Source organism: Dasypus novemcinctus, chromosome 7, assembly GCF_030445035.2.
Source record: "Dasypus novemcinctus isolate mDasNov1 chromosome 7, mDasNov1.1.hap2, whole genome shotgun sequence".
NCBI lineage: Eukaryota > Metazoa > Chordata > Mammalia > Cingulata > Dasypodidae > Dasypus > Dasypus novemcinctus.
This window is the reverse complement of record NC_080679.1, coordinates 10,726,487-10,751,254: the sequence shown is the minus strand read 5'-3', so window position 1 is coordinate 10,751,254 and position 24,768 is coordinate 10,726,487. Positions and strand designations below refer to the sequence as shown.

The 24,768-nt window shown below is 52.3% G+C and overlaps 1 protein-coding gene across 2 annotated transcripts; it reads left to right on the top strand.

Annotated features, from left to right (window-relative positions):
- The first annotated feature begins 1,403 nt into the window (after window positions 1-1,403).
- NEU2 (neuraminidase 2) lies at window positions 1,404-18,697 on the top strand. 2 transcript variants are annotated; one of them, XM_058299873.1, is made up of 3 exons: window positions 1,404-1,731; window positions 16,159-16,363; window positions 17,628-18,697. In XM_058299873.1, the coding sequence occupies exons 2-3, from the start codon at window positions 16,163-16,165 to the stop codon at window positions 18,552-18,554; spliced, it is 1,128 nt and encodes a 375-aa protein (XP_058155856.1). In that variant the 5' UTR covers window positions 1,404-1,731; window positions 16,159-16,162; the 3' UTR covers window positions 18,555-18,697. The 2 variants fall into 2 exon arrangements, with proteins under 2 accessions (XP_058155856.1, XP_058155857.1); XM_058299874.2 differs by lacking the exon at window positions 1,404-1,731 and adding an exon at window positions 9,396-9,851.
- The last annotated feature ends 6,071 nt before the right edge of the window (window positions 18,698-24,768 follow it).

The window sequence follows — 24,768 nt, the reverse complement described above, 5'->3', positions numbered from 1 at the left end:
GCGCCAGGTGACGTTCAGGGCGAGCCTCCCCTCCGCCCCGGGCAGGGGCCGCGCCGGGCTGTGGCATTGCCCCCCGGGCTCTTCTGGGGTCCAGAGCCCCTCCGGAGGGGGCTCCAGGGCGACCTGGGCTCCAGGACGGCGGTGGGTGGAGGCGGAGGGCGGCCTGGGTCTGCCTGCTTGGAAGAGAAACCGAGGCAGCTGCCAGGCCCCGGCCCTGCTCCCACGAGGCCCGCCCCGGGTGCGGGAGGGCGCGGGGGAAATCCAGGGAGAAGCGGGGGCGGCCGGGACGCGTGGTGGCAGGCGCGTGCTGGAGGGCCTCCCACGCCCTGGCGCACCCGGAGAAGCCTTTCTCCCAGAGGAAAAGGAAATGCGGGTCACGGTCAGAACCCAGCCGAACCCTCCCAGCACAGGACTCGCCGGCGCCAGGCCGGAGCGGGCGACAGTGGCAGCATTCCAACGTCAAATCAAGATAGACGGCAAGAACCCACGAGAAGAAGTCTGTGTCCCCAAACATTCCAGTTGCACCTTCCCAAAGGTTAGGGGGTGGGGCGCGGCTTTCGTCTTTTTAAAATGGTCCCGGGGCAGGCAGGGGGCTGCGGTGCTGGGGGCGGGCGCCGGTGTCACCTTCACACCAGAGGATCCCTCTGCCTTCCCCTCACGCCCCGGCCTGAGATTGGCTTAGCGCGGGTGGCGTGCGGTCCTCGGTTGGTTTAACGCTTCCCAGTTCACACCTGCGCTCGCTATCGGGGCTGTGCCGGGGCTGCGCCGGGGCTGCGCCGCCCGGGAGGCGGCCTGGGAGGTGACACGGGTGTCTCCGGGCTTCCCAGGACCCTGCCGGGGGTTCCCGCCTGGCGCTGCTGCTGAGACATTGAACGTTTCAGAGCAAGGGGCCCCGCAGGTTTTCTCCAGTCCTATCTGTTATCCCACCTGCCCATTGCCCTCATGCAGCACCTGCCCTCTATTCCACAGGCGGGAAAGTGAGTCTGGAAAGGACGACTGGGGAGGGGGAGCCGAGACTAGCCCTGGCCTTGGGGAGCATCCGGGTTGAGTCCCAGCGGTGGTCTCTCCCGCCCGCTGCTCTGGCCTGCTGACACCTCCACCGCTTACTGCATTTCATTTTAAAAACGCCCGCGCTGTTTGCTCACCTGCCAGCGGGGGTCCTGGGAGCTGCCGGGGCCCGCGACGCCCCTCCTGCCGCCCTCCTGCCCCGGGCCTCGGAGCGGCCGGTGGGACTCCAGCCACCTCCGTGCCCCGTCGCCCGTCCTGGAGGGCCCAGGCCACTGCTTTGTTCTCTCCCGGGACGCATTCCTGACCTTTAGACCCTCCTGGGCCCAGAGCTGGCCCTGCGCCCGCCCGTGGCAATCGCTGCCTCCTGGGCGTTCCCTTCCCGTCCTGGGGCCCAGGCTGGGCAGCGGCGGGAAGGGAAAGCGCTGCCCGCGGCGAGGGCCAGCAGGGGTGGCCCTGCGCCCTGCACCTGCAGTGCCCCACCTGTCCCCAGCCCTGCGCGGTCCAGGTCAGCCACACGGCACTCGGGTCGGGGGCTGGGCAGGGCTCTGTGGTCCCCCGGGGGTCCGTTCACTTCTTGCCCGGGGCCGTTGGCCTCGGTGGGATCCCTTTTGGGGACCAGACTTTCACTGCTCTGAGGACACCGTTCATTTCGCCCCCGTCTGGGGCTCCTGCGATGGGTGGGTTTTGAGCAGCGCCCTGGGTACCACTGGGACCCCTGCAAAGGTGAGTCGAATTCGTTTTTTCTCCTCGGCTCCATCTCCCTGCTCTAGCCTGGACCCTCAGCAGCTTCTCCCTGGACCACTGCCATGGCCCCTTAACCGGTGTCCCGGGTCTATCTCTCCCAGTCGCTTCCCCCCGCCCTGTCTCATCCCACTCAATATGCCACGTGGATGTGCTGACACAGACCTGATCTTGTCACTTTCCTGCTCAAAAACATTTTATATAACCTCTGTGAACAGCTTCGTGAGTTCTTCCAGAAATACCCTATCCTTATACCATCCCCCCCTCTTTCTTACACACACACAGACACACGCACACACCTTTAGCCTTTGTTTTACACAGGCAGGATCCCGATATGCATGTACCATTCTGCATTTATTTTCTTGGTGATTTTCCAAGTCACCACACCTTGGGATGGTTCCATCTACTCTCCTACTACAGGAATGTTCTGGCAAGAGCCTGAGAAATCCTTTTCAAGGACTGGTGTGGCCCTGACCAGAAGTTTCTGTGGTGATTTCCTGGTTGATCATTTTTGATAAATCATTAATGGGCTTAATAATAATAAAGCAATTGTTTTAACATGGTTATGATAATTGTGCATTGGTAGGAATTGAATGCTCAAGTGTCATGAGTTTAATTCATTATAAGAGAATGTCTTTTAGGATTATCTTATAACTTCCTGTGTTGAATTTGCTGTTTGGAGTGAGGAAAGGTGAGAAATTTTAATGCTTGAAATTACTTTTTTATTGTTGTGGTTATTTAAAAATGCATTGAAAATATATAAAAGTGATGGACGGTGTCTGATCAAGAAGGAGAATTGAGCAGAAGTAGGAAAAATGATCACAGTATCTATGGACCACCTCTGGACCAGTCTGTGATTTAACTTGTTTAATCATTATTGTAGTCTTATGATGAAGGAGCCAAATAGATAGAGGTTAAATAGCTTTCCCAAGGTCACACACAGAGATACAGGAGACATGTGCCTTGGATGTCTTTTAATTGACAGTTGTGGGGCAGAAAGAATCAAGGCTTCAGAGTGTGAGTATAGTGGAAAGCTTAAAGAGAGATTATGGGTGGTGGACTTGGCCCAGTGGTTAGGGCGTCCGTCTACCACATGGAAGGTCCGCGGTTCAAACCCCGGGCCTCCTTGACCCGTGTGGAGCTGGCCCACACGCAGTGCTGATGCGCGCAAGGAGTGCCCTGCCACGCAGGGGTGTCCCCTGCGTAGGGGAGCCCCACGTGCAAGGAGTGTGCCCCGTGAGGAGAGCCGCCCAGTGCAAAAGAAAAGCACAGCCTGCCCAGGAATGGCACCGCCCACACGGAGAGCCAGCACAGCAAGATGATGCAACTAAAAGAAACACAAATTCCTGTGCTGCTGACAACAGTAGTGGACAAAGAAGATGATATGTTCTGTTTTTCTCTGAGTTTCTTAATAATTTTCTACAGAATATATTGATTTAATAAAAATAGGTGGGAAGCAGAATTGGCCCAATGGATAGGGCCTCCGCATACCACATGGGAGGTCCACGGTTCAAATCCCTAGCCTCCTTAACCCGTGTGGAGCTGGCCCATGCGCAGTGCTGATGTGCGCAAGGAGTGCCGTGCCACATAGGGGTGTCCCCTGTGTAGGGGAGCCCCATGCGCTAGGAGTGTGCCCCTTAAGGAGAGCACCCAGCGCGAAAGAAAGTGCAGCCTTCCCAGGAATGGCGCCGCACACACGGAGAGCTGACACAACAAAATGACGCAACAAAAAGAAACACAGATTCCCATGCCGCTGACAAAGCGGCAAAGAAGACGACGCAGCAAATAGACACAGAGAACAGACAACTGGGGAGGGGGGGAAGGGGAGAGAAATAAAATAAATAAATAAATCTTTAAAAAAAAAAAGAGAGAGAGATTACGGCTCAGAAGTAAAAACTGTCCCAGTCTATGGGTAGAAGTGGAGTCACCCACGAGGAAACAGAGAAGACGCTGGATTTGCACATGGGCTCCAACTTTTCACCACTCATGAAGTGCAGATACCCTAGGGCAGAAACTGAGAAAGAAACTTAAAAATGAGTTGAGGATGTAGCTCAAGCTGTTGACCCGTCTCCCACATGAGAGGTCCCAGGTGCCTCCTAAAGAAAAAACCAGACAACAAGCGAAAATACAGTGAGCAGACAATGAGCAAAAGCAATGAACAGACAACAAGCAAAAAACAACAAGCAGACAACAAGCAAAAACACACAAGCAGACAATGAGCAAAAACAAACAGGCAAACAATGACCAAACAGAGAAGGAAGCCAACTCAGGGGAGTTGATATGGCTCAGTAGTTGAGCACCTGCCTCTTGCATACAAAGTCCTGGGTTCAATCCCTAAGTCCCAGTACCGCTAAAAAAAGAAGAGTTGAGAATGTGTGAACTCTTCAGGCTTAGGGAGAGGCAACTATGAGCAGGTTTCTGATATTCAAAGAAATAATGACTGAGAATTTTTCAAAATTGAAGGCATGAGTTCTGAGTTTGAAAATGCATGCTGAATCCTAGGCAAGGGGGGAGAAAATGAATCCTCACCCAGACAACCCATAGTGGAACTGCAAAATATCAAAGATAAAGAAAAAGAAACATAAAAGCCACCGGAGAGAAAGACTGAATGCAAGTAAAAATGATTCTATAGAAGCAGACTTGAGACAAGCCAGGCACAGTCCCATTGGCCCCCTTGCTTCTTCTTTCACTTCCTTGCACTCTGACTGAGCATCTGCTAAGTGCCAGGCTCTGTGCTTGCCCCTGGAACGTTCTGTCTCTGCTTCTGTGTACTTTACTTCTCTTTCTGGCCTAGCCCATGCCCTACATTTTCCTCCAGGAAACGTTCCTGACTATACCGGTTCTCACCGCTTCCCCTTTCTCTCTCTCTCTTTTTTAAAAAGATTTATTTTATTTCTTTCTCTCCCCTTCCCCCCATTGTCTGCTCTCTGTGTCCATTACCTGCGTGTTTTTCTGTGTTCACGTGCACACTTGTCATGCGGCACTATGTCTCTCTTTTGTTGCATCATCTTGTTGCATCAGCTCTCCGTGTGTGTGGTGCCACTCCTGGGCTGTGCTTTTTTTCATGAGGGGCAGCTCTCCTTGCGGGGCGCACTCCTTGCACTTGCAGCACCCCTACACAGGGGACACCCATGCATGGCACGGCACTCCTTGCACGCGGCAGCACTATGTGTATGGCAGCTCACCACACGGGTCTGGAGGCCCTGGATACTGAACCCTGGACCCTCCATATGGTAGGTGAACACTCTATCAGTTGAGCCACAGCCGCTTCCCTCCCCTTTCTCTTAATCACCATCACTATTACACTCCATGCCACAACTTGGTCCCCACCTTCACTGACCCCTGTTCCTTGTGCAGTAATCTTTTTTTCCTAAATAATAAATCACTTGGACTTTATCTATCATGCTTCTCCCCTTCTTCTTCCCAAACTAGTGTGTTGTGGGCTACTTAATATGTTTGATGAACATTTCTGAGCACTTACTCAACTCATCCTTTGGAGTTAAGTATAAGTTACCTTTGCATGCTGAATCAAGCCCATTTGTAAAAACCCCTTAGGCCCTCTTGAAGCCACATTTCCTTGCTCAGAGATCTGACCAGGGCAGAGTTAATGTGCAGCCTTAACCCACATGTTATATTACATTAATTACCATTATTTTTAAAAATAAAGTCATTTTAGACTAGTAATAGAATTCATATGTGCTTGGAAGAGCATGAGGAAGTAAACATCACCAGCAATCCTACTGAAAATTTAATTACTAATAATATTTATTTATTCCTTGTGCATTCAATAAATATTTACTAAATGCATATTTTGTGCCAGGCACTTGGTAAGTTTTGGAGGTATAGCAACCATATTTTAAAGTGTTTTTGTTCCTATTGCCTTCCTAATATTCCATTTCATGGATATGTTACAATTTATTTAGCTAGTCCCCTACACTTAACACACTTTTGAAACACCTCTCCTGTGGTTCAGTCAATTAACTGGCAGAAAAACGAAGATGTGAAAGCATTGCAGTGGGTGCATGGTGTCCCCCCAAATTCATACCCCCCAGATCCTCAGAATGTTACTATATTTAGAAATAGCATCTTTGCAGATATGGTTAGTTATGGATCTCAAGATGGGTTTAGGGTGGTGTAGCAGTTTGATATGATTATAAATTCCAAAAATAGATACTGGATTATGTTTGTAATCTGATCTGTACCTGAGCATGATTGAGTTATGATTAGGGCATGGTGAAGAACAGAGTTGAGGGCTTTCTATGTTGGAGTTTTAATTTTGGAGCTTGATGCTGAAGCTGGAGCCCCTGGGAGAGACAGAGCTGTTCACCTGATAGTCTACAGCCGACCTTGTGGAGGAACCAGAGGAGCTGAGCCCAGAGGAACCCAGGAAGCCTGAACCCTCATAGCCATCAGCAGTCATCTTGCTCCAACGTATAAAAATAGACTTTGGTGAGGGATGTAACTTATACTTTATGGCCCAGTATCTGTAGGCTCCTACCCTAAATAAACACTCTTTATAAAAACCAACCCATTTCTGGTATTTTGCATCAGCACCCCTTTGACTAGTCCAAAATTTGGTACCAAGGAATAGGGGAGTGCTTTTGCAATTACCAAAATGCTGGAATGGTTTTATAAATGGGTATGGGGTTATTATTTGGAAGACTTGTGAGATGCTTGGAAGAAAAGACCTACAGTGCTTTGAAGAGACTGTTGACAGCAATATGGATGCTAAAGAGACTTTTTATGACACCTTAGAAGTAAATGATGAAACTATTATTGGAAACAGAAGGAAAGGTGATCCGTGTTTTAAAGTTGCAGAGAACTTAGCAAGATTAACTCCTGGTATTTTATGGAAGGCAGAATTTGAAAATGATGAGCCTGGGCATTTAGCTGAAAAAATTTCCAAAGTGAACCTGGAGAATGCGGCTTGGCTTCTCCTTGCAGCTTATAGCAAAATGCTAGACGAGCCAGATAAGCCGGGAACTGAATTATTGGGCACAAAGCAAAGAGAAACCAATTCTGAAAGCAAAGCGAAACCAATTCTGAAAATTCCAAGCCTCTGGAAATCAAGCTCTCAGATGAAAGTGCCCCATTTGAGGACTTAACTAAACTTGGAACTGGCAAATCAAGATTGAAGATGCAATTATCTGGGAAAGACTTGTGGAAAATCTTACTGATGGCTTGGCCCCTGCTTCTTGCATGCTAAACCAACAGATTTTTTGAGAGAGCTATATGAACAAAACCATTGTCAGCCTGGAATAAAAAGGACATGGAAAGGAGAGGTTGAAGGAGAAACAGCTTTAAGAGGAAAACCATGGAAGCTGAGATCTAGAATAAGATTTCACCTTGGGCCAAGAGAGGAACCCCACCCATGTGTACAGAGAGAGTGAGTTAGCCCCAGCAGTTGAAGAGGGTGGATGTTCCCACCTGATGTTCTGGGAGAGTTTTACCACCCCAGGGTACAGAGAGGGTGGAGCACATTCCCCAAGGATTAGGGCGGTTAAGGTCAGCACCCCACAGTTCTGAGAGGGGTGGACCTGTCCCCCAAAGGTTAGGGAAGGCCAGGTGGTCAACCTGTTGCTCTGAGAGGGTGGAACCTGTGTGCCAAAGGTTAGGGGGACTGTTGTCTTCACATCACTGTGCTAGGGAGGGTTAAGACTCTAATCCAAAGATTGGCTAAGGTGTGGCAATCACCCCAACACTCTTGGAGGGAGAGGTCTGGAACTTGGTCGACACCCAGAAGCTTGATGAAGGTAGAACCAAGAAAATGGCCACTGGGCAAGCATGTGGAAAGGGTGGGTTCCCATAAGTCCTCAAGGAGAAGAAACCATCTTCTTAGGAATGACTCTCAGACTTTGAAATCAAACAGACGATTTCCTGCAGGCCTACTGAACTATGGAGAAACCTCATGTTTCCCTCCTAATTTCTCCTTATTGTAACAAAAATGTTTATCTTTTGTCCATTTGTGTATTGGAAGCAGATGCATTGTTTTGTAAGTTTCAGAGGTCTATCATGGATGGGGCTTTGCCCCAAGACAAACTATTTCTTTAAATTAATTGTGATATGATTTAGTACTTGCATTGTTACTGATTTAAGGTTTTTCCAAATATCGTAATGTCTTTTTGGAATTCAGAGGGTGGGGTATAGCAGTTTGCTATGGTTATGAATTCCAAAAATAGATATTGGATTATGTTTATAATCTGATCTGTACCTGGGCATGATTGAGTTATGATTAGGGCATTAAAAGGCATGGCGAAGGACAGAGTTGGGGGCTTTTAATGTTGCAGTTTTGATGTTGGAGTTTGATGCTGAAGCTGGAGTCCCAGGGAGAGAGACAGAGCCGTTCACCTGATAGTCTACAGCTGACCTTGTGGAGAAAACAGAGGAGCTGAGCCCAGAGAAACCCAGGAAGCCTGAACCCTCGCAGACGTCGGCAGCCATCTTGCTCCAACACGTGGAAACAGATTTTGGTGAGGGAAGTAACTTAGGCTTTATGGCCTGGGATCTGTAAGCTCCTACCCCAGATAAATACCCTTTATAAAACCCAACCCATTTCTGGTATTTTGCATAAGCACCCCTTTGACTGACTGATACAGGTGGGCCCTAAATTTAGTGACTGGTGTCCTTACAAGAAGACACCCAGAGATGCGCAGGAGAGAAGGTCACGTGAACACGGAGCTTGGCATGATGCAGCTACGTGCCAGGGAAAGTCAAGGCCTGCAAGAGGAGACGGGGAGGGATTCCTCCCGAGAGCCTTCGGACCGAGCGTGGCCCGCCAACCCCGCCCCCGGGACCGCGACGCAAGGAGCTAGTGCTGTTTGCGGCACCCGCCAACAGGCACCGCTTCACAGGCAAGCCCCGTCCTCCTGCGGGGGGCTGGGTCAGAGCCGGGAGGCGGGTTTCCTGGGGCCCTCCACGTGGGCCAGCCTTGGGGGGGGGGTACAAGGGGGCTTTTGGAGGTAAACTGAGTCCAGAGCGGCAGCACGGTCTCTCAGAGCTGAGCCTTGCTCAGGTGAGGGCTTGGCCAGGCCACAGGCTGTGCAGGGGGCACTCGGCCTGGGGGCGGCCCAGGGACAGCTGACCCCCTCTGTAGTATAGACCGACCTTGAGCGGCAGGTGCCGTCCAGAGCTGTGCGGCTGGCTGAGGAGCCGGTGACAGGAGGGGAGGAAATGAGGGAGGGCCTCCTGAGCCTGCGCGGTGCGGACTCAGGGGAGAAGCGTGTTTGAACCGAATGCGATGCCCTTTGACCTTCCAGCTTCTGCCCGCACTCCAGCAGTGGGCTAGGGTGAGGTTGGCTTGTGCTCTCTGGCAGTGTGCCAGCGAATGGCATCTTCCTGGGGAGGGGCTCATGATCTTTGGAGCCCTAGACGTTTCTGGGGGGCACAGAAGATAAGAGTTTGTGGCCAAGTACTAGCACACAGTGAGTCCCTACCATATGCCGGGCAGGGGCTAAGAGATTCAGATGGGGTATCAGATTTCCTCCTCCCCTGCAGTCACTCAGGCACTCGGGTGCTGGTGAAGCGTCAGAAGCTGTTTTAGACACTGGGTTATCGTAACAGACAAGACAGATGAGGTCTCTGCCCTCAAGCAGCTGAGAATCTATTGGGACATTTCTACTCGCATTTTTCCGAGGAGGAAACTGAGGTTCCAAGTGGTCAAGAAAGCTGCCTAACCCAGCTAGTGTGTTCAGCTGCTTTTGAGGCCCTGGCGAGTCTGAGCGCAGGTGTTGCTCACTGCATCCAGGTGTAAGAAGCGGATGTGCCTTGGGTGGCCCCTGGGCCCGTGCTCTGACTCAGGCATGACGGTGGGGAGAGCTGGATGGACTTCTTCTGGGTTCATGCAAAGCCGTGTCCTAATTGGGCCGGGGCTGGGCCTGGCCCCGTCCCTGTGCGTGTCTGACCAGGTGAGTGGGAGGCGGATGGCAAGGATCCCCGAGCTGTATATAGGCAGGGCCTCAAGGAAGGAGGGCCCGAGACTTGAGGCCGGGCCAGGGGACACGGCAGCCACACCGCTCTGCCAGGAGCCGGGTTCCCAGTGCCCCTGCTAACAGCCTGACTGCGCGCCCAGGCCCCGGGACCCCGCCGGCCACGCCGTCCTTGAGGTATGGCTTCTCTCTGTTTTGGCCCCCATGTTTCTTCGTTGGCGTGAACTAGAGTCCTTCCGTAGGGGGCACGTCGGCAGCGGCCCCAGGGTGTTTGGGAACGTCTTAGGTGATGTCAGCTCTCGTCACCGCCCTTCGGGGCAGCACTGCGCTCTCTTCTCGGGCTATGGGGAGGAAGTGTTGGCTCGCTGCTCAGGGAAAGCCCCGGCTCTGCCCTCCTGTCATTGCTGGATGCTACCAGGCAGGGCGCAGGGCCCCAGCGCAGGCGTCAAATCCAATGGAAACGGGTTCTTCTTGGGAAAAAGGGGCTCTGGGCTTGCTGCTGCGCTGGCTTGTGTCACCACTGCCGGCTCAGGTGACAGCCACTGCCTGCCCTTGAGAGAGGGCGTCCTTCCAACGTGGTCGCCAACAGGCGAAATTCCCACCTGAAACTGAGCCCGAGAGCAGGGGCTGCCCCTTGGGAACGGCGGCAAGGAGTGCCTCTTTCTCACTCCTGAGTGGTTGGCCCATGGCCAGATCCATTGCTCGCTGTTTTTACCCCGGGGGGTGATTTGCCTGGCTGGGTCCTTGGATTACCCCACATCTCCCAGCAGCTGGCAAGCGAATGGCGGCGGCGAGGTCCCCGGGTTTGGGTGTGCTCATGGGGAGAGGGAGAGGAGGTGGGAGGGGACCGCCCCTGCTTGCCCTTTCTGCCCTTGAATCCAGTGCCCGCCGGGGGTCTCGGGGCAGGAGACCCCTTGACTAGGAGCCCAGGCTCTGGTCCCTCGCCCGTCCAGGCTCAAACCCCACCGGGACCCGCCGAGTGCGCCGCGGCTCCCCTGCCCCGCGGACCTGTCAGGGCTTCCCTCTGGAGGGGGAGGGAGGCTGAGCTCCCCCACACGCAGCCCCCCTCTTGCCCGGGAGGAGACAGAAGCCGGGGAGGGAGGTTCTGGCCTGAAGGTGCCCAGCTGCTTTGGAGCCGAGCTGGCCCTGAACCCAGTTGGCTGTGCCTCTCGCCCTCACCCACGTCCATCTGAAGCTCCTGCTGGAGCCGGGACCCTGAGCTGGGGTCGGGTGGGCAGGAGGCGCCAACCATCAGGGGAAATTTAACGGGGGGCGTGGGAAATGGCATGAGGTCAGGACTGAGTCCCAGCTCCGCCCCTTAGAAGTTGGGAAGCTCAGTGTCCTCATCCAATCGTGGATTAATAATAGTATCTGCATCGTGGAGGCGTGAGGAAATGAACAAATATTTGGACAACCCTTGGCGCATACTCAGCACTTCCTAAGGGTCGGGTGAGTGTTTGCTCCTATTGTCAGGAAGGCATTCAGGGCTGGGCAGCCCGAAGCCCCTGAAGGGCACGGGAGGTCTCCATGGCCCCGAGGAGGGTTGGCCCGGGACACTGGGGCTCAGGCCCTGCGGGTGGGTGAGCAAGCTGGGGCGAGCGCTGGGGGGCTGCTGAGAACGGAGGAGAGACCGCGAGCGACGCTGGAGTCCTCTCCACCCCCACCCCCCGTGCCAGCGTTGTCTCTAAACACGCGACACAAACACTTGGGGGGGGGCGGGGTCTTCACCTGTTTTGTTCCACAGACCCCCTTTGCCAGTCAGGTGAAAACCACGGAGCCCTTACTAAGCCCACACTGTACTGTGTACTATTTAATAGATACAGCACACCTGCACGTCCCCACAAGCATCCTGTTTTTTTTCAATTTTCAATTCAAGCTCACAGAGCCCCTGAAATCTTTCCACAGATCCCTTGGGGTCCCGTGGACCCTGGTTCAGATCCCCTGATTTAGAGAGACTCGCAGCCCCCAGGGGCTGAGGTTGGCTCTGTCCACAGCCCTCCTGCCTCCACGAGCCCCGTCTTCCCAAGCACCGCTAAGCATCCTGGGGCTTAGAGGGGGCCGGGGGCCGTGGGGGCAGGTAAGGCAACGCCAGCCTGGCCCCAGTGGGCACTATTCGGGTGTTTGGCAATAATAGTCACCCCCCTCTGCTGCTAGAACTAATCTCCACAGGGCAGGGATCTTTTCATTCACGGGTGCCTCCCAAGTTCCTAGAACAATGCCTGGCCCGGAGTAGGCACGCAATAAAAATGTGCTACATGAATGAATAAATTTGCCCTCGCTCTCAAGGAGATTAGAGTCTAAAAGGAGAATCTGGGAACCAGTTGAAAATTGATCCAGAATACTTCAAACTCAGGCATTCACAAGTCCTCCCTGAGCTGCCCACACATCGGGTCGATGCTACTGCAGGGGCCACCATCTGCGTCACCCGTCTTTTATCCCATCTCACCTGAAAAATTGCAACAGGCTTGCCTTCCAAGTCCATGGGCTCCTCCCCAGCCTAGAAGCTTTTGAAGTCTTCCCATGGCCTCCAGGTCGAAATCCCCCCAAATTCTTATGACCAACAAGCATGTGAAAAGATGCTGGACACCATTAGTCATTAGGGAAATGCCAATCGAGCCACCCACTAGGAGACCCATGATCAAAAAGTAGTATAACAAGTTTGGCTGAGGAACAGGAGCCCTCAGACGTGGCTGGTGGGAATGGGAAGTGGTGCAGCTGCTCTGGAAAACAGTCTGGAAGCTCCTCAAAAAGTTAAGCATGGATTCTAAAGCTTCCTTAAAAATAAAAAAGGAATTAAAGAAATAAAATGTAACCACCCAGCAATTCCACTTATAGGCATATACCCGTGGAAGTTGAAAACATATGTTTGTGAACACGTTTTCGTGAATGTTTGTAGCAGCATTATAATAATAGCCAAAAGATAGAAACAATGCAGATAAATGAAATGTGGTAGATACATTGAATGCAATATTATTCAGCCAGTAAAAGAAATGAACTACTGATACATTCTATTACACGTGTTGTCAGAAAAATTATGCCAAGTGAAATAAGCTAGACGCTAAAGATCACACACTGTGGACTCCACTAGCTGAAAAATCCAGAATAGGCAAATTTATAGAGACAGAAAGTACATCAGTGGCTGTCGGGGTGGGGGAAGAAGGAATGGGGAGCAGCTGCTAATGGGTAGGGCTATCTTTTGGGTGTGATGGAAATGTTCTGTGATGTCTTTGGCTTTGTAGTAGCGATGTGGAGAGGGTGGCCACGGTGGCTGCTGATGGTCAGGAGAGGGAAGAAGAGATGTGGTGTGGGGGCATTTTCAGGATTTGGAGTTGCCTAGGTGGTGCTGCAGGGACGGATGCTGGACGTTGTGTGTCCTGTCGTGGCCCACTGGGTGGACTGGGGGAGAGTGTGGACTACAATGTGGACCACTGTCCATGTGCTGCAGCGTTCTCCAGAATGTATTCGCCAGGTGCAGTGGATGTGCCACAGTGTTGGAAGAGTTTGTTGATGTGGGAGGGGTGGCGTGGGTGGGGTGGGGTGAGGGGGTATATGGGGACCTCATATTTTTTTTATGTAACATTTAAAAGAAAATAAAGAAGAAAAAAAATAGTAAAAAAAAAAAATGTTCTGGAATTAGTGGTGATGGTTGCTGTTTTAGTCAGCCAAAGGGGTGCTGATGAAAAATACCAGAAATTGGTTGGTTTTTATAAAGGGTATTTGTTTGGGGTAGGAGCTTACAGATACCAGGTCATGAAGCCTAAGTTACTTCCCTCACCAAAGTCTGTTTGGAGCAAGATGGCTGCTGACGGCTGTGAGGGCTCAGGCTTCCTGGGTTCCCACGTTCCTGGGGCTTGCTTTCCTCTGGTTCAAGGTTCCTTCCTTCCTGGGCTGGCTTCTCTTTCCTCTGTGTGCTGACTTCCGGGTCTTCAGCATCAAACTCTAACATCAGAAATCCCCAACTCTGTCCTTTGCCATGCCACCCCCCTTGGTGGGTGGGGACGCAATGCCCTAATCATAACTCAGTCATGCCCAGGTACAGATCAGATTACAAGCATAATCCAATATTTCTTTTCGGAATTCATCAATTATATTAAACTGCTACAGCTGAATAACATTTTGCACATAAAGCCCACCGAGGTAGCACGACATTGGGAATGGAATTAACACCCCTGAAGTATATATTTGAATGTGGTTAAGAGGCGAAAAAAAATTAGGTTCCCTATATGTTACCATAAACATTTATCAAAAAACTTAGAAGTGTACATCACTAACAGTGACTCCTAAAGTAAACTACGGACTACAGTTCCTAGTACAATCATACTCTTTCATCAGTCGAGGTAAACGTCCCACACTCACGCACACACTAACGGTGTTCATATGGGGGAGGTGGGATCAAGGAACTCTGTATTTTCTGCATGATTTTTCTGCAAACCTATAACTTCTCAAATAAAAGACCCCCACTGAACTGTACACATAAAAAACTCACCCAACTGCACTCTTTAACAGGGAGAATTTTATAGTCTGTGAATATATCTCAATAAATAGGGCAGACCTTGAGGGGGGCACAAGGGGCTCCATTTGTTAGGGCTGTCCAGGGGCTCCCCCCGCCCCGCCTGTTTTCTCTTCTCTCTGAGCCACGACCCCCCAGCTCCTGTCACACGTCCCTTGTGGAACCCACGGACCCCTTTGCTCAACCCAAGGCAAGCCCTCCCTCTTGCTTTGAGGTCCCCACCCACCCAAACCTCAAAGCCCCTCGGGGTCTTCACCGCGATTCTTCCAGAGGAATTCCCGGCTGCTCCCCTTCAGGAACTTCCGTGTGCGTGTTCTCCACTAGTCTCTCTCCCGCCCACGCCGTAGAGAAGTTCAGCTTACCGTGACAGGTACGGAAAGCTCTGACACTCTGAGGACATCCTAAATAGGTATACCAACGCTGCTGAATTTTCACCAAGGACACGGTTTCTGGAACAATCTCCACTGAGCTTAAAGAATTCCTCGGACAATTTTCTATAGAACACTTTTAAGCTGCATCTCCCCATTCCCCCTTATTTTCATTTTCATTTTCAATCAGATTTGAGTCTTTCCCAGTTACATTTCATAACAAAGTTTCATCTTAGCCATCATTCTGTCTAGCCAGCTCCATGTCCCAGGATTACCATTTGCAGATCTAGGTTTTATCAGGATGATTTAATTCTGTCCATGTTTAGTGCACAATACATTTTCCTTCTTGCAGCAATTTGCCCTTATTGGCTTGGTTTTGTTACATTTTCCTAACAATAATATTCATTGTGGGTTCGAATAGAGGACTGGTAGATTGCGTTTATTTCTGAAAATATTCTATAAATTTTAAATCGATAATGCAGATGTATGATAGAAAAAACCCTGCAAGCAGCACAACAAGGGTACACAGAGGGAAGCCTGCATGCCCCACTGCAGACCCCATTTTCCCACTTCCCCTCCCAGGGACAAGTGTGGAGCAGGGGGAGTTCTCCTGGACCCCCTCGGACTGGAGATCAGGGACAGGAGGTTTAGTAGGTCAGCACGTGGCAGGGATGGCTGAGGGGCTGCCTGCGCGGGGACATGGAGCTGGGCCAGCAGCGCATCAGAGTCGTGCCGACAAGGGGCGGGGTCTCTAGTCTGGTGGTGACAGCTCTTTCTGGGGTCATGGCCGGGGGCAGCCCTGCCTTCCTCCCCTGGGCCGATAGTGAGGGTCCCTGGTCCCTGGCCAGCATCCTGGGGCTGGGGGGAAGGTCACTCCTTCATCCCAACAGGGGCCTGGGCCGCCACCAGAGACCACGGTGGCCCCCTGTCCCCAGGGGCAGCTCCAGCCCCGCTCCACCCATTGTCGTCAAGTCCTTATTTCTTATTTTTATTCCCTGCTGGCTCCGAGCCTCCCAGCCCGGCTGCTTTGCCAGTAGCCTCCCCCTCTTCTATTCCCATCAGCACCCCCATCCCTGCCTTGGGGGGAGCCCACACAGTGGGGGCAGCGTGCCTCGGTTCCAGGCAGCCTGGGGAGGGAGAGCCGGGAGAACCAAGCCTTTTTTTTTTTTTTTTTCAAAAACAACTTTCTAGGGCTCTGGAGTTATAAAAAGCTCCCATGTGTCGTTTTCTGGCAATCGGGCAGCTGCGTGTGCTGCGTGCCACCCCTCCTCGGTGGCCGCCCTGAACGGATGTGGTGGGTTTGGCGAGAGCAGCTGAAGCTGGGTCGCAAACCTGTCCTAAGGACGCTCGAGGACTTGTCAATAAAAATCGAACACAGAACCCTGTCGTCTTCCAAATCCGCCTCCCCACTCTCTCGTGGCCCGGGCTCCGTCATCCCCACAGGTGGCACATGCAGAAATTTACAAAAGGGCCTCGGAATATAAGCCAGGGGCGTGAGGCCCACGTGGTGGGCGTGCGGCCGGCGTCCCCGCGGGGCGTACCCCCCGTGTGCCTGGGTCGCCCCGGCCCTCTCCTGGGGCGCTCAGGGCCTGCCATCTCTTCTCAGCCTCATGGCCCCCTCCCCAGTGCTGCAGAAGGAGAGCCTGTTCCAGGCGGGCACCCACGTCTACAGAATCCCCGCCCTGCTCTACCTGCCCCAGCGGCGCAGCCTCCTGGCCTTCGCGGAGCAGCGGACGAGTTACAAGGACGAGGACGCGGATGTGATTGTCCTGCGCAGAGGAGAGCACGACGCGTCCACCCACCGCGTCCGGGTAAGGCAGGCCCGGCTCAGGGGCTTCTCCAGGGTGGCTCCGTACACGCCCCTCTGCTGAGTGTGCCCGCGGAGCCAGGTCTGGATGGAATGGAAAGGGGGGACAACGGGAGGGTGGCGGTCTCGGGGATGGAGGGAAAAGGGGAATTGGAAGGCAGCAAGAGGGCCCCAGGGAAGCCTCTTCTGGGGCGGAGCCGAGAGGGCACCCCCTCGGAACCCACCCGGGCTCATAGGAGCAGCCTGCCAGCCTGGCTGCACCCGCTCCGCTGCCTGGCTGGACGAGCCAGTCAGGGAAACTGGATTCTAAAGAGCACTCCATCGAGAAATGGTTCAGTATCATGGAACCGGGGGCTTGAATCTTTTGAGCAAAATTAACCTGGGAGGAAGGGGGCAGTTGGGGTGATTTCTTGTGTCCTGAAGTTCCAATATATCCAGTAATTAATTCTGTGGAGGACACTCAAGCTGGCTTATCATATTTGAAGGGTCTAATAGTACTATTATCATTTTGTGGTCTTTATCACAAATAGTCATTTAGAGACCTGAGTTCAAGTCCTCCTTCCACCACTTCCCAGCAGTCTGATCTCAGGCAACTCCTCTATCCATTCTAGGGCTTTTTCTCTCCAGAAGCAGATGTAAGAACACCTTTTCCCCAGGTTGGATGAGACAGTGGGCTTTAGACTCTTGGCTCAGGTCTGCACTTAGAATGGCTCTTGGGGGTACCTGTTAAGGAATGGAGATAGACAGTTGAGCTGCAGCCTGTATGCCATAGAGTCGAAAGGTTGCAGGAGCTCAGCCTGTATTCTCAGTGCCATGGCTGCCCCTCCTGGGCCGCACTGAGGCAATATGGGGGCAAAGAGGGTTGGCGATAGCCATACTCCATCCTGCCCCCGTGAGTCTGTCGGGCTCACCCCTAGGGCTTTGCTTTTCAGGAATGGCAAGTTGGACTGGGATGGTCAGTTGAAGTAATCAGGAAGCTGGGAGTGGCTCATGCCTGAACCATCTTTGTATCTCAGGGATCCAGCCCGTCGTAGGTGCCCTCCAATGTACGTCGGTGGGAATGGATGTAACAGAGCAATTCACAGGACCACCGGGCTGGGGTGGGGGGTAGCAAGGATGGAGCCCTGGCGCCCCCTGCTCAGGGGAGAGGCTGCAGGGAGGAGGCAGGTGTTGGATGAGTTCTCCTCGGAGACCTTTGATTCCAAATCCCCAGGAGACACACTGCTCCAAGGCTGTGATGCTCTTTCTTCCCTTGTCCTCCCGTTCAGTGGCAAGACCAGGAGGTGGTGGTCCAAGCCCAGCTGGAGGGGCACCGGTCGATGAGCCCATGCCCCTTGTATGACGAGAAGACGGGGATCCTCTTCCTCTTTTTCACGGCCATCCGGGGCCAGGTCACGGAGCACCACCAGCTCCACACAGGGGTCAACGTGGCGCGGCTGTGCCAAGTCATCAGCGCCGACCATGGCAAGACCTGGGGCCCCGCCACCGACCTCACTGCCTCCGCCGTTGGCTCGGCCCACGAGGAGTGGGCCACGTTCGCCGTGGGCCCAGGGCACTGTCTGCAGCTGCACGACAAGTCCCAGAGCCTAGTGCTCCCGGCCTACGCCTACCGGAAACACCGCCCCAGCCACGCGCCTGTCCCCTCCGCCTTCTGCTTCATCAGCCGCGACCACGGGCTCACCTGGCAAAGGGGGAACTTCGTGGCCCCGGACACCCTGGAGTGCCAGGTGGCCGAAGTCGGGGCTGGGCAGCAGAGGGTGGTTCATCTTAACGCTAGAAGCTCCCGCGGAGCCAGGGTCCAGGCCGCGAGCACCGACGACGGGCTGGCTTTTCAGGAGGCCCAGCTCGTGAAGAAGCTCGTGGAACCGCCCCACGGCTGCCACGGGAGCATCGTTGGCTTCCCCGATCCCAGAGCAGGGGCAGGCTCCCCGGACGAGTGGCTGCTCTACTCTCACCCCGCAGACCCCAGGCGGAGAGCCGACATGAGCCTGTACCTCAACAAGCGGCCCCTGGACGCCGCGGCCTGGTCGGAGCCCGCGCTGCTGGCCGCGGGCAGCTGCGCTTACTCGGATCTCCAGGCGATGGGGGCTGGGCCCGACGGGTCGCCCCTGTTCGGGTGTCTGTATGAATCGGATAATTACCAGGAGGTCATCTTTCTCCTGTTCACCCTGAAACAAGCCTTCCCTGCCGAATGAATCGCCTAGGTGCTATCCGAGAACGGCGTTCCTTCTCCTTTGGACCGCTTGTTGAAAGGCTTGTTTGTCTTTTCTTTCGGTGCCCTCTGGACTTCGGGTGTCAGCTCTGGGTTCCCTTCATTAAAAGTGTTAGAGGTGAAGAATTTTCTTGTTTGTTTTTTGGTTTACTGTTATTATTATTAGTGAAATAATGAAAATGCTCCAATAATGACGGAAGGGATGAGTGCACAGCTATGTGATTATACCAAATACCATTGATTGACAACTGGATGAACTTATGCTTCATTAACACGTACCAACAAAGTTGATTTGGGGAAGCGGGTTTGGTTCAACTGATAGAGCATCCGCCTACCACACGGGAGATCCAGGGTTCAAACCCAGGACCTCCTTGACCCGTGTGGAGCTGGCCCATGCGCAGTGCTGATGCGCGCAAGGAGTGCTGTGCCACGCAGGGGTGTGCCCCGCATAGGGGAGACCCGCATGCAAGGAGTGCACTCTGTAAGGAAAGCCACCCAGCGCGAAAAAAGTGCAGCCTGCCCAGGAGTGGCACCACACATACAGAGAGCTGATGCAGCAAGATGATGCAGCAAAAAGAAACACAGATTCCGGGTGCTGCAACAAGAATACAAGCAGACACAGAAGAGCACACAGTGAATGAATATAGAGAGCAGACAACTTGGGGGGGGGGGGGGGTGGGAGGCGGGGTGGGGCAGGGGAGAGAAATAAAAATAAATAAATCTTAAAAAAAAAAAAATTGGGAAGTGGACTTGGCCCAGTGGTTAGGGCATCCGTCTACCACATGGGAGGTCCGCGGTTCAAACCCCAGGCCTCCTTGACCCGCGTGCAGCTGGCCTACGTGCAGTGCTGATGCGCGCAAGGAGTGCCGCGCCATGCAGGGGTGTCCCCGCATAGGGGAGCCCCACGCTCAAGGAGTGCGCCCCATAAGGAGAGCCGCCCAGTGTGAAAGAAAGTGCAGCCTGCCTGGGAATGGCGCCACACACGTGGAGAACTGACACAACAAGATGATGCAACAAAAAGAAACACAGATTCCCGTGTCGCTGACAACAACAGAAGCAGACAAAAAGAAGAACACTCAGCAAATAGACACAGAGAACAGAAAACTGGGGGGTGGGGAGGGAGAGAGAAAAAAATAAAAAATAAATCTTTAAAAAATAAATTGGTTTGATTTTTTTTAGAAAGCATGTGGGGAGGTCTGCCTTCAGCTCTTCTCCCCCTTGTCTGTTCAGCTCTTCCCAGAGGATTCCCTCTGCAGCCCGGGAACCGAGGCACCTGGCTCGCCGTCGCCCCTGGAAGGGAAGCCGCGGGGCTTCTGAGCAGCGGCGGCTCAGCCCCGTTCAGCCTGCCTGCTCCACCTCCTCGCAGCTCTCGCCTCAGTCTTGATGGATTCTCCAGCCCGGCTCTTCTTGGGAAATGCTCCTCTAGTTCCAGGAAAAGGCCAGGAGAAAGAGCTATAAATGAGCAGAGGCCTGGTGTGTGCCTGTGTGTGTCCTGGCTGACACTTAGGCGCTCGGCAGGCTTTAGGAAAGGGAAGGGAAGGGAGGCTTTAGGAAAATGAAGCTAGCTTCATTGATCGTATTCGTTTCCTACCGCTGCTGTAACAAGGACTGCAGACACTGCAGACTGCGGGGCTTACAACAGTAGGCACGTTATGTTCTCACCGACGTCAAGTCCAAGTTGTCAGCAGGACCCAGCTCTCCACAACGCCTTTTCCTCGCCTCTTTCAGCTCGGGCTTTGTCTCTGTCTTCACGAGGCTTCTCCTTTTCCTTTCTTCTCTTCTGCCTCACATAAGGATATTGATCATTGGATTTAGGGCCCACCTGGGTGATGCTGGATGATCTTTAGCCTAATTACATCTGTAAAGACCCTTTTTCTAAATTCACAGATTTGGGCTTAGGATGTGGCCACCTTAGTTGTCCTAAGTTATTTTTGTATAGTTGATGGGCTACGGGTAGGAAGTGAATCCAGGTGATCAGATAATTGTGGAGGCTCGAGGAGGCAGCAGAGGCTGATAATGTACAGCTGAGGCTGCTTTGGGGTGCTCAGCCTTTGGGGTGATGGGCAGAGCTTAGCAGAGGCTAAGGGGATGTGTTGTTCTTGCCACAATAAGAGACCTGCGAAAAGGCTACCCTTGGCTGTCCAGGGGTCACGGCCGGGGCGGGAGCTGGGCCTGGTTGAGGCTGACCCTCCCTGACCCCGGCGGTGTCCAGGGACCTTCCCCTCAGGCGCCCTGTGGAAGGTGGCCTCGCACCTCCCCTTCCTCGGAGCCCCTCCAGCCCCCTCTCCCAGCTCAGTGCCATCCATGGCAACGGCCGTGGTTCTTGCCGCTGAGCAGGGCCTCTGCCTGGCCAGAGGTGGCTGAAGAGAATTTTCTCCGAGAGGGGAGCTGGAAGCAAGTCTCTGGTCGAGATCTTCACTGGCCTGGGCTCCTGTCCAGACCCGGAGCTTCCCGGACCCCGCCGGGGGCAGGCGGGGGAAGGTCAGCCCCCTGCTTTCCAGTCGCCCACCCGGGATCTTCCAAACCCCTCAAAGCTGTGGGGGAGCCTGAGGCCAAACCAAGAGGGTGGAGACGAGGGCGTGGCGGCCAGGGGCGCCGTGTCCTCAGGGGGCTGAGTGGGTCCCAGTTAGACCCGAAGACCATCCCAGGCAGACCTCACCCTGGATCCCAGGCAGACCTATAGGGTGCGTCACTCCCTTAGTAGCTCTCCATTCCGAGACGGGTGGTTCTCAACTCCCACCCTCGTTGGAATTCCATGGGGGAACTTTTTTTTTTTTTTTAAAGATTTATTTTTTATTTATTTCTCTCCCCTTGCCCCCCATTGTCTGCTTTCTCTGTCCATTTGCTTCACGTTCTTCTATGTCCACCTGCATTCTTGTCAGCAGTACCGGGAATCTGTGTCTCTTCTTTTTTTGCTGCGTCATCTTGCTGCGTCAGCTCTCCGTGTGTGCAGCGCCACTCCTGGGCAGGCTGCACTTTTTTCGCACAGGGCAGCTCTCCATGAAGAGTGTACTCCTTGCACAAGGGGCTCCCCTATGTGGGGGACACCCCTGCATGGCAGGGCACTCCTTGCGTGCATCACTACCGCATGTGGGCCAGCTCACCACAAGGGTCAGGAGGTCCTGGGTTTGAACCCTGGACCTCCCATATGGTAGGTGGGCACTCTGTCAGTTGAGCCAAGTCCGCTTCCCCTGGGGAAACTTTTAAGCAATGCTGATGCCCAGGCTCCACCCCAGAACAACTAAATTCAGAATCTAGAGTGGTGGGGCCTAGACAGAGCAATTTTGCTCAAATCTCTCCAAGTGATTCAGATGAACATAAGACTCAAGACCCACTGGCATAGATGATCTCTGAAGTTCCTTCTAGTTATAAACATATGCAAATACCAAAGTCTTCTGGTTTGCATGAAAGAGGAAAAAAAGCAACTGTGACTTGGTTAAAAGATATCTTAAGAGAGTGAAAAGAGGGAAGCGGACTTGGCCCAGTGAATAGGGCATCTACCTACCGTATGGGAGGTTCACAGTTCAAACCCCGGGCCTCCTTGACCTGTGTGGACCTGACGCATGCGCAGTGCTGATGCGCACAAGGAGTGCCGTGCCACGCAGGGGTGTCCCTGCATAGGGGAGCCCCACACGCAAGGAGTGCACCCCATAAGGAGAGCTGCCCAGCACCAAAGAAAGTGCAGCCTGCCCAGGAATGGCACCACACACACGGAGAGCTGACGTACAAGATGACGCAACAAAAAGAAACACAGGTTTCCATGTCACTGACAATAACAGAAGCGGACAAAGAAGAACACGCAGCAAATGGACACAGAGAGCAGACAATGGGGGGGCTGGGGGGAGGGAAGGGGAGAGAAATAAATAAAAAGTAAATCTTAAAAAAAAAAAAAGAATGAAAAGAAAATCCTCAAATGGGGCAAAGATATCCATAATACATATAGCCATCTGACAAAGAACTTGTATCTAGAATATATAAAGAGCTACTACAATAAGAAAAAGACAGTCCCTTATAATGGGCCAAAGCCTTCACAGGCACTTCATAGAACAGGATATCCTAAAGGCTGCAAAACACATGGAAGGATGTGCAACATCATTAGTTACCAGGGAAATGCAAATTAAAACCACAAGATACCATTGCTTTTTATCCACTGAAATAAGGGTTCTTTATGAGGGGTATGTGAGTTTGAATTGAAATTTTAAAAAATGTGATGTATTCATTACATAATACACAGTGTGGTGTGGGCTTAATAAGGGGTCCGTGGAACAAAAAGGATTAAGAACCCCTGTACTAGAATGACTAAAATAAAAAAGACCGACAATTCCAAGCATTCACGAGGAGGAGGAGCAACCAAAACTCTCCCATATTTCTGCATGGATGTCACTGGTACAACCACTTTGGAAAGCTGTTTAGCAGCATCTACTTAAACTTAAAGTACAAGTGTCCTATGACCTAGAAATTCTACTGCTAAGTATGTGTCCAAGAGAAATGAATACATACACCCACCCAAGACATTTACCAGAATGTTTTAGCAGCTTTATTCATGATGGTCCCAAACTCTAAAAAAAGCAAATGTCCACTGAAAATAAAATGGCTAGCTAAATTGAGGAATATTTGTGTGCTGGAATATTACACGATAATAAGGCTGAACTACTGCTGCATTAGATAGCATGGATGAGTTTCACCCATATTACGACAAGTGAAAGAAGCCAGACACAAAAGACTATATCCTGTATGAGTCTATTTATATGAAATTCAAGAACAGACAAAAGTAAACCGTGGTATATAAGCCTGATGGAGGGGAGCTTTCCACGGGGAGGTGCACGAGGGAGACTTGTGGGGCCTGGAACATTCTAGTGGATGAGCTGGTGCTGGGCTTACAGGGGATTCCTTATGTAAAAATTCCATGAGCTGTACCCATATGATTCATGCACCTTACTGTGTGTATGCTACACCGCCATAAAAAATAAAAGGTGAACTAAATAATGAATTTGTTATTTTAACTTTCACAGCAATATTATTATATTGGGTTTTAAAACTTTGGTACTGAATTTTTTAATAAACTTTTAATTTTGGAATAATTTTAGATTTACCGAAAAGTTGCCAAGAGAGTACAAAGAGTTCCCATGTACTCCCATCCAACTTCCCCTAATGTTAACATCTTACATAATTGTGGTACATTTGTCAAAACTCAAAGATTAACACTGGTACATTACTATTAACTAAACTCTAGACTTTATTGGAATTTCACCAGGTTTTCCACCAGTGTCCTTTTTCTGTTCTAGGATCCAATCCAGGATACATTTAGTGCATTTTATGAAACTGAATTTTTACTGTAATAAATTTGTATCCTTAGAGACATACACACAGAGCTGCACTCAGCACCAAGCTTGCCCCCACCCTCCCCTGAAGCCACTTCCCAGCACATAAACAAGCAAATGCATACAGTGGGTGCTTCCGACCAGGAGCTTGGGGTGGGGGTGGGAGTATAAAGGTCCTGACAAGTCCTGCAGGGCAGGCTGAATAAGGTCTTCACAGAGCCCTGTGCCCTCCTAATCCCTGGAAACTGCAGATGTGTTCCTTTATGTGGCAAAAGGAGTGCAGACCGCCCAGGGGTGGAGCTGCTCACGTGGAGAGCTGACGCAGCAAGATGACGCAACAGAAAAGAGACACAGAGAAGAGACACTATGAGATGCAGCGAACTAGGGAGCTGAGGGGGAGCAAGAGAATGGTTGCCTCCCTCCCACTCCAGAAGGTCCCGGGATCAGTTCCCAGAGCCACCTGATGAGAATACAACAGACACAGAAGAACACACAGCAAATGGACACAGCAGACAATGGGGGAGGGGGGAGGTGGGAGAAATAAGAAAAAAAGATGCTGTTACAAAAAAAAAAAGCCACCATAGGGGGAGCTGATGTGGCTCAAGCAGTTGGGCGCCCATCTCCCAAATGGGAGGTCCGGGGTTCAATTCCCAGTGCCTCCTAAAGAAGACAAGCAGACAATAAGTGCATACAACGAGCAGAGACAATGAGCAGACACAGCGAACAGAGACAATGAGCAGACACATCAGGCAGAGAATTCAAGCAGACAACTAGCAGACACAGTGAGCAGACCATGGGCAGACAGACGAGGGAGTCATCTTGGGGTGGGGGGGGGGCAGCGGAAGTGACCATAGACCCTTTTGGACAGATTACAGG

Excerpts from the sequence above, each read along its gene's own strand:
- NEU2 (XM_058299873.1), top strand. The coding sequence starts at position 16,163 with ATGGCCCCCTCCCCAGTGCTGCAGAAGGAGAGCCTGTTCCAGGCGGGC. Across the intron at positions 16,364-17,627 it reads CGTCCACCCACCGCGTCCGG|TGGCAAGACCAGGAGGTGGT; the intron begins GTAAGGCAGGCC and ends CCTCCCGTTCAG.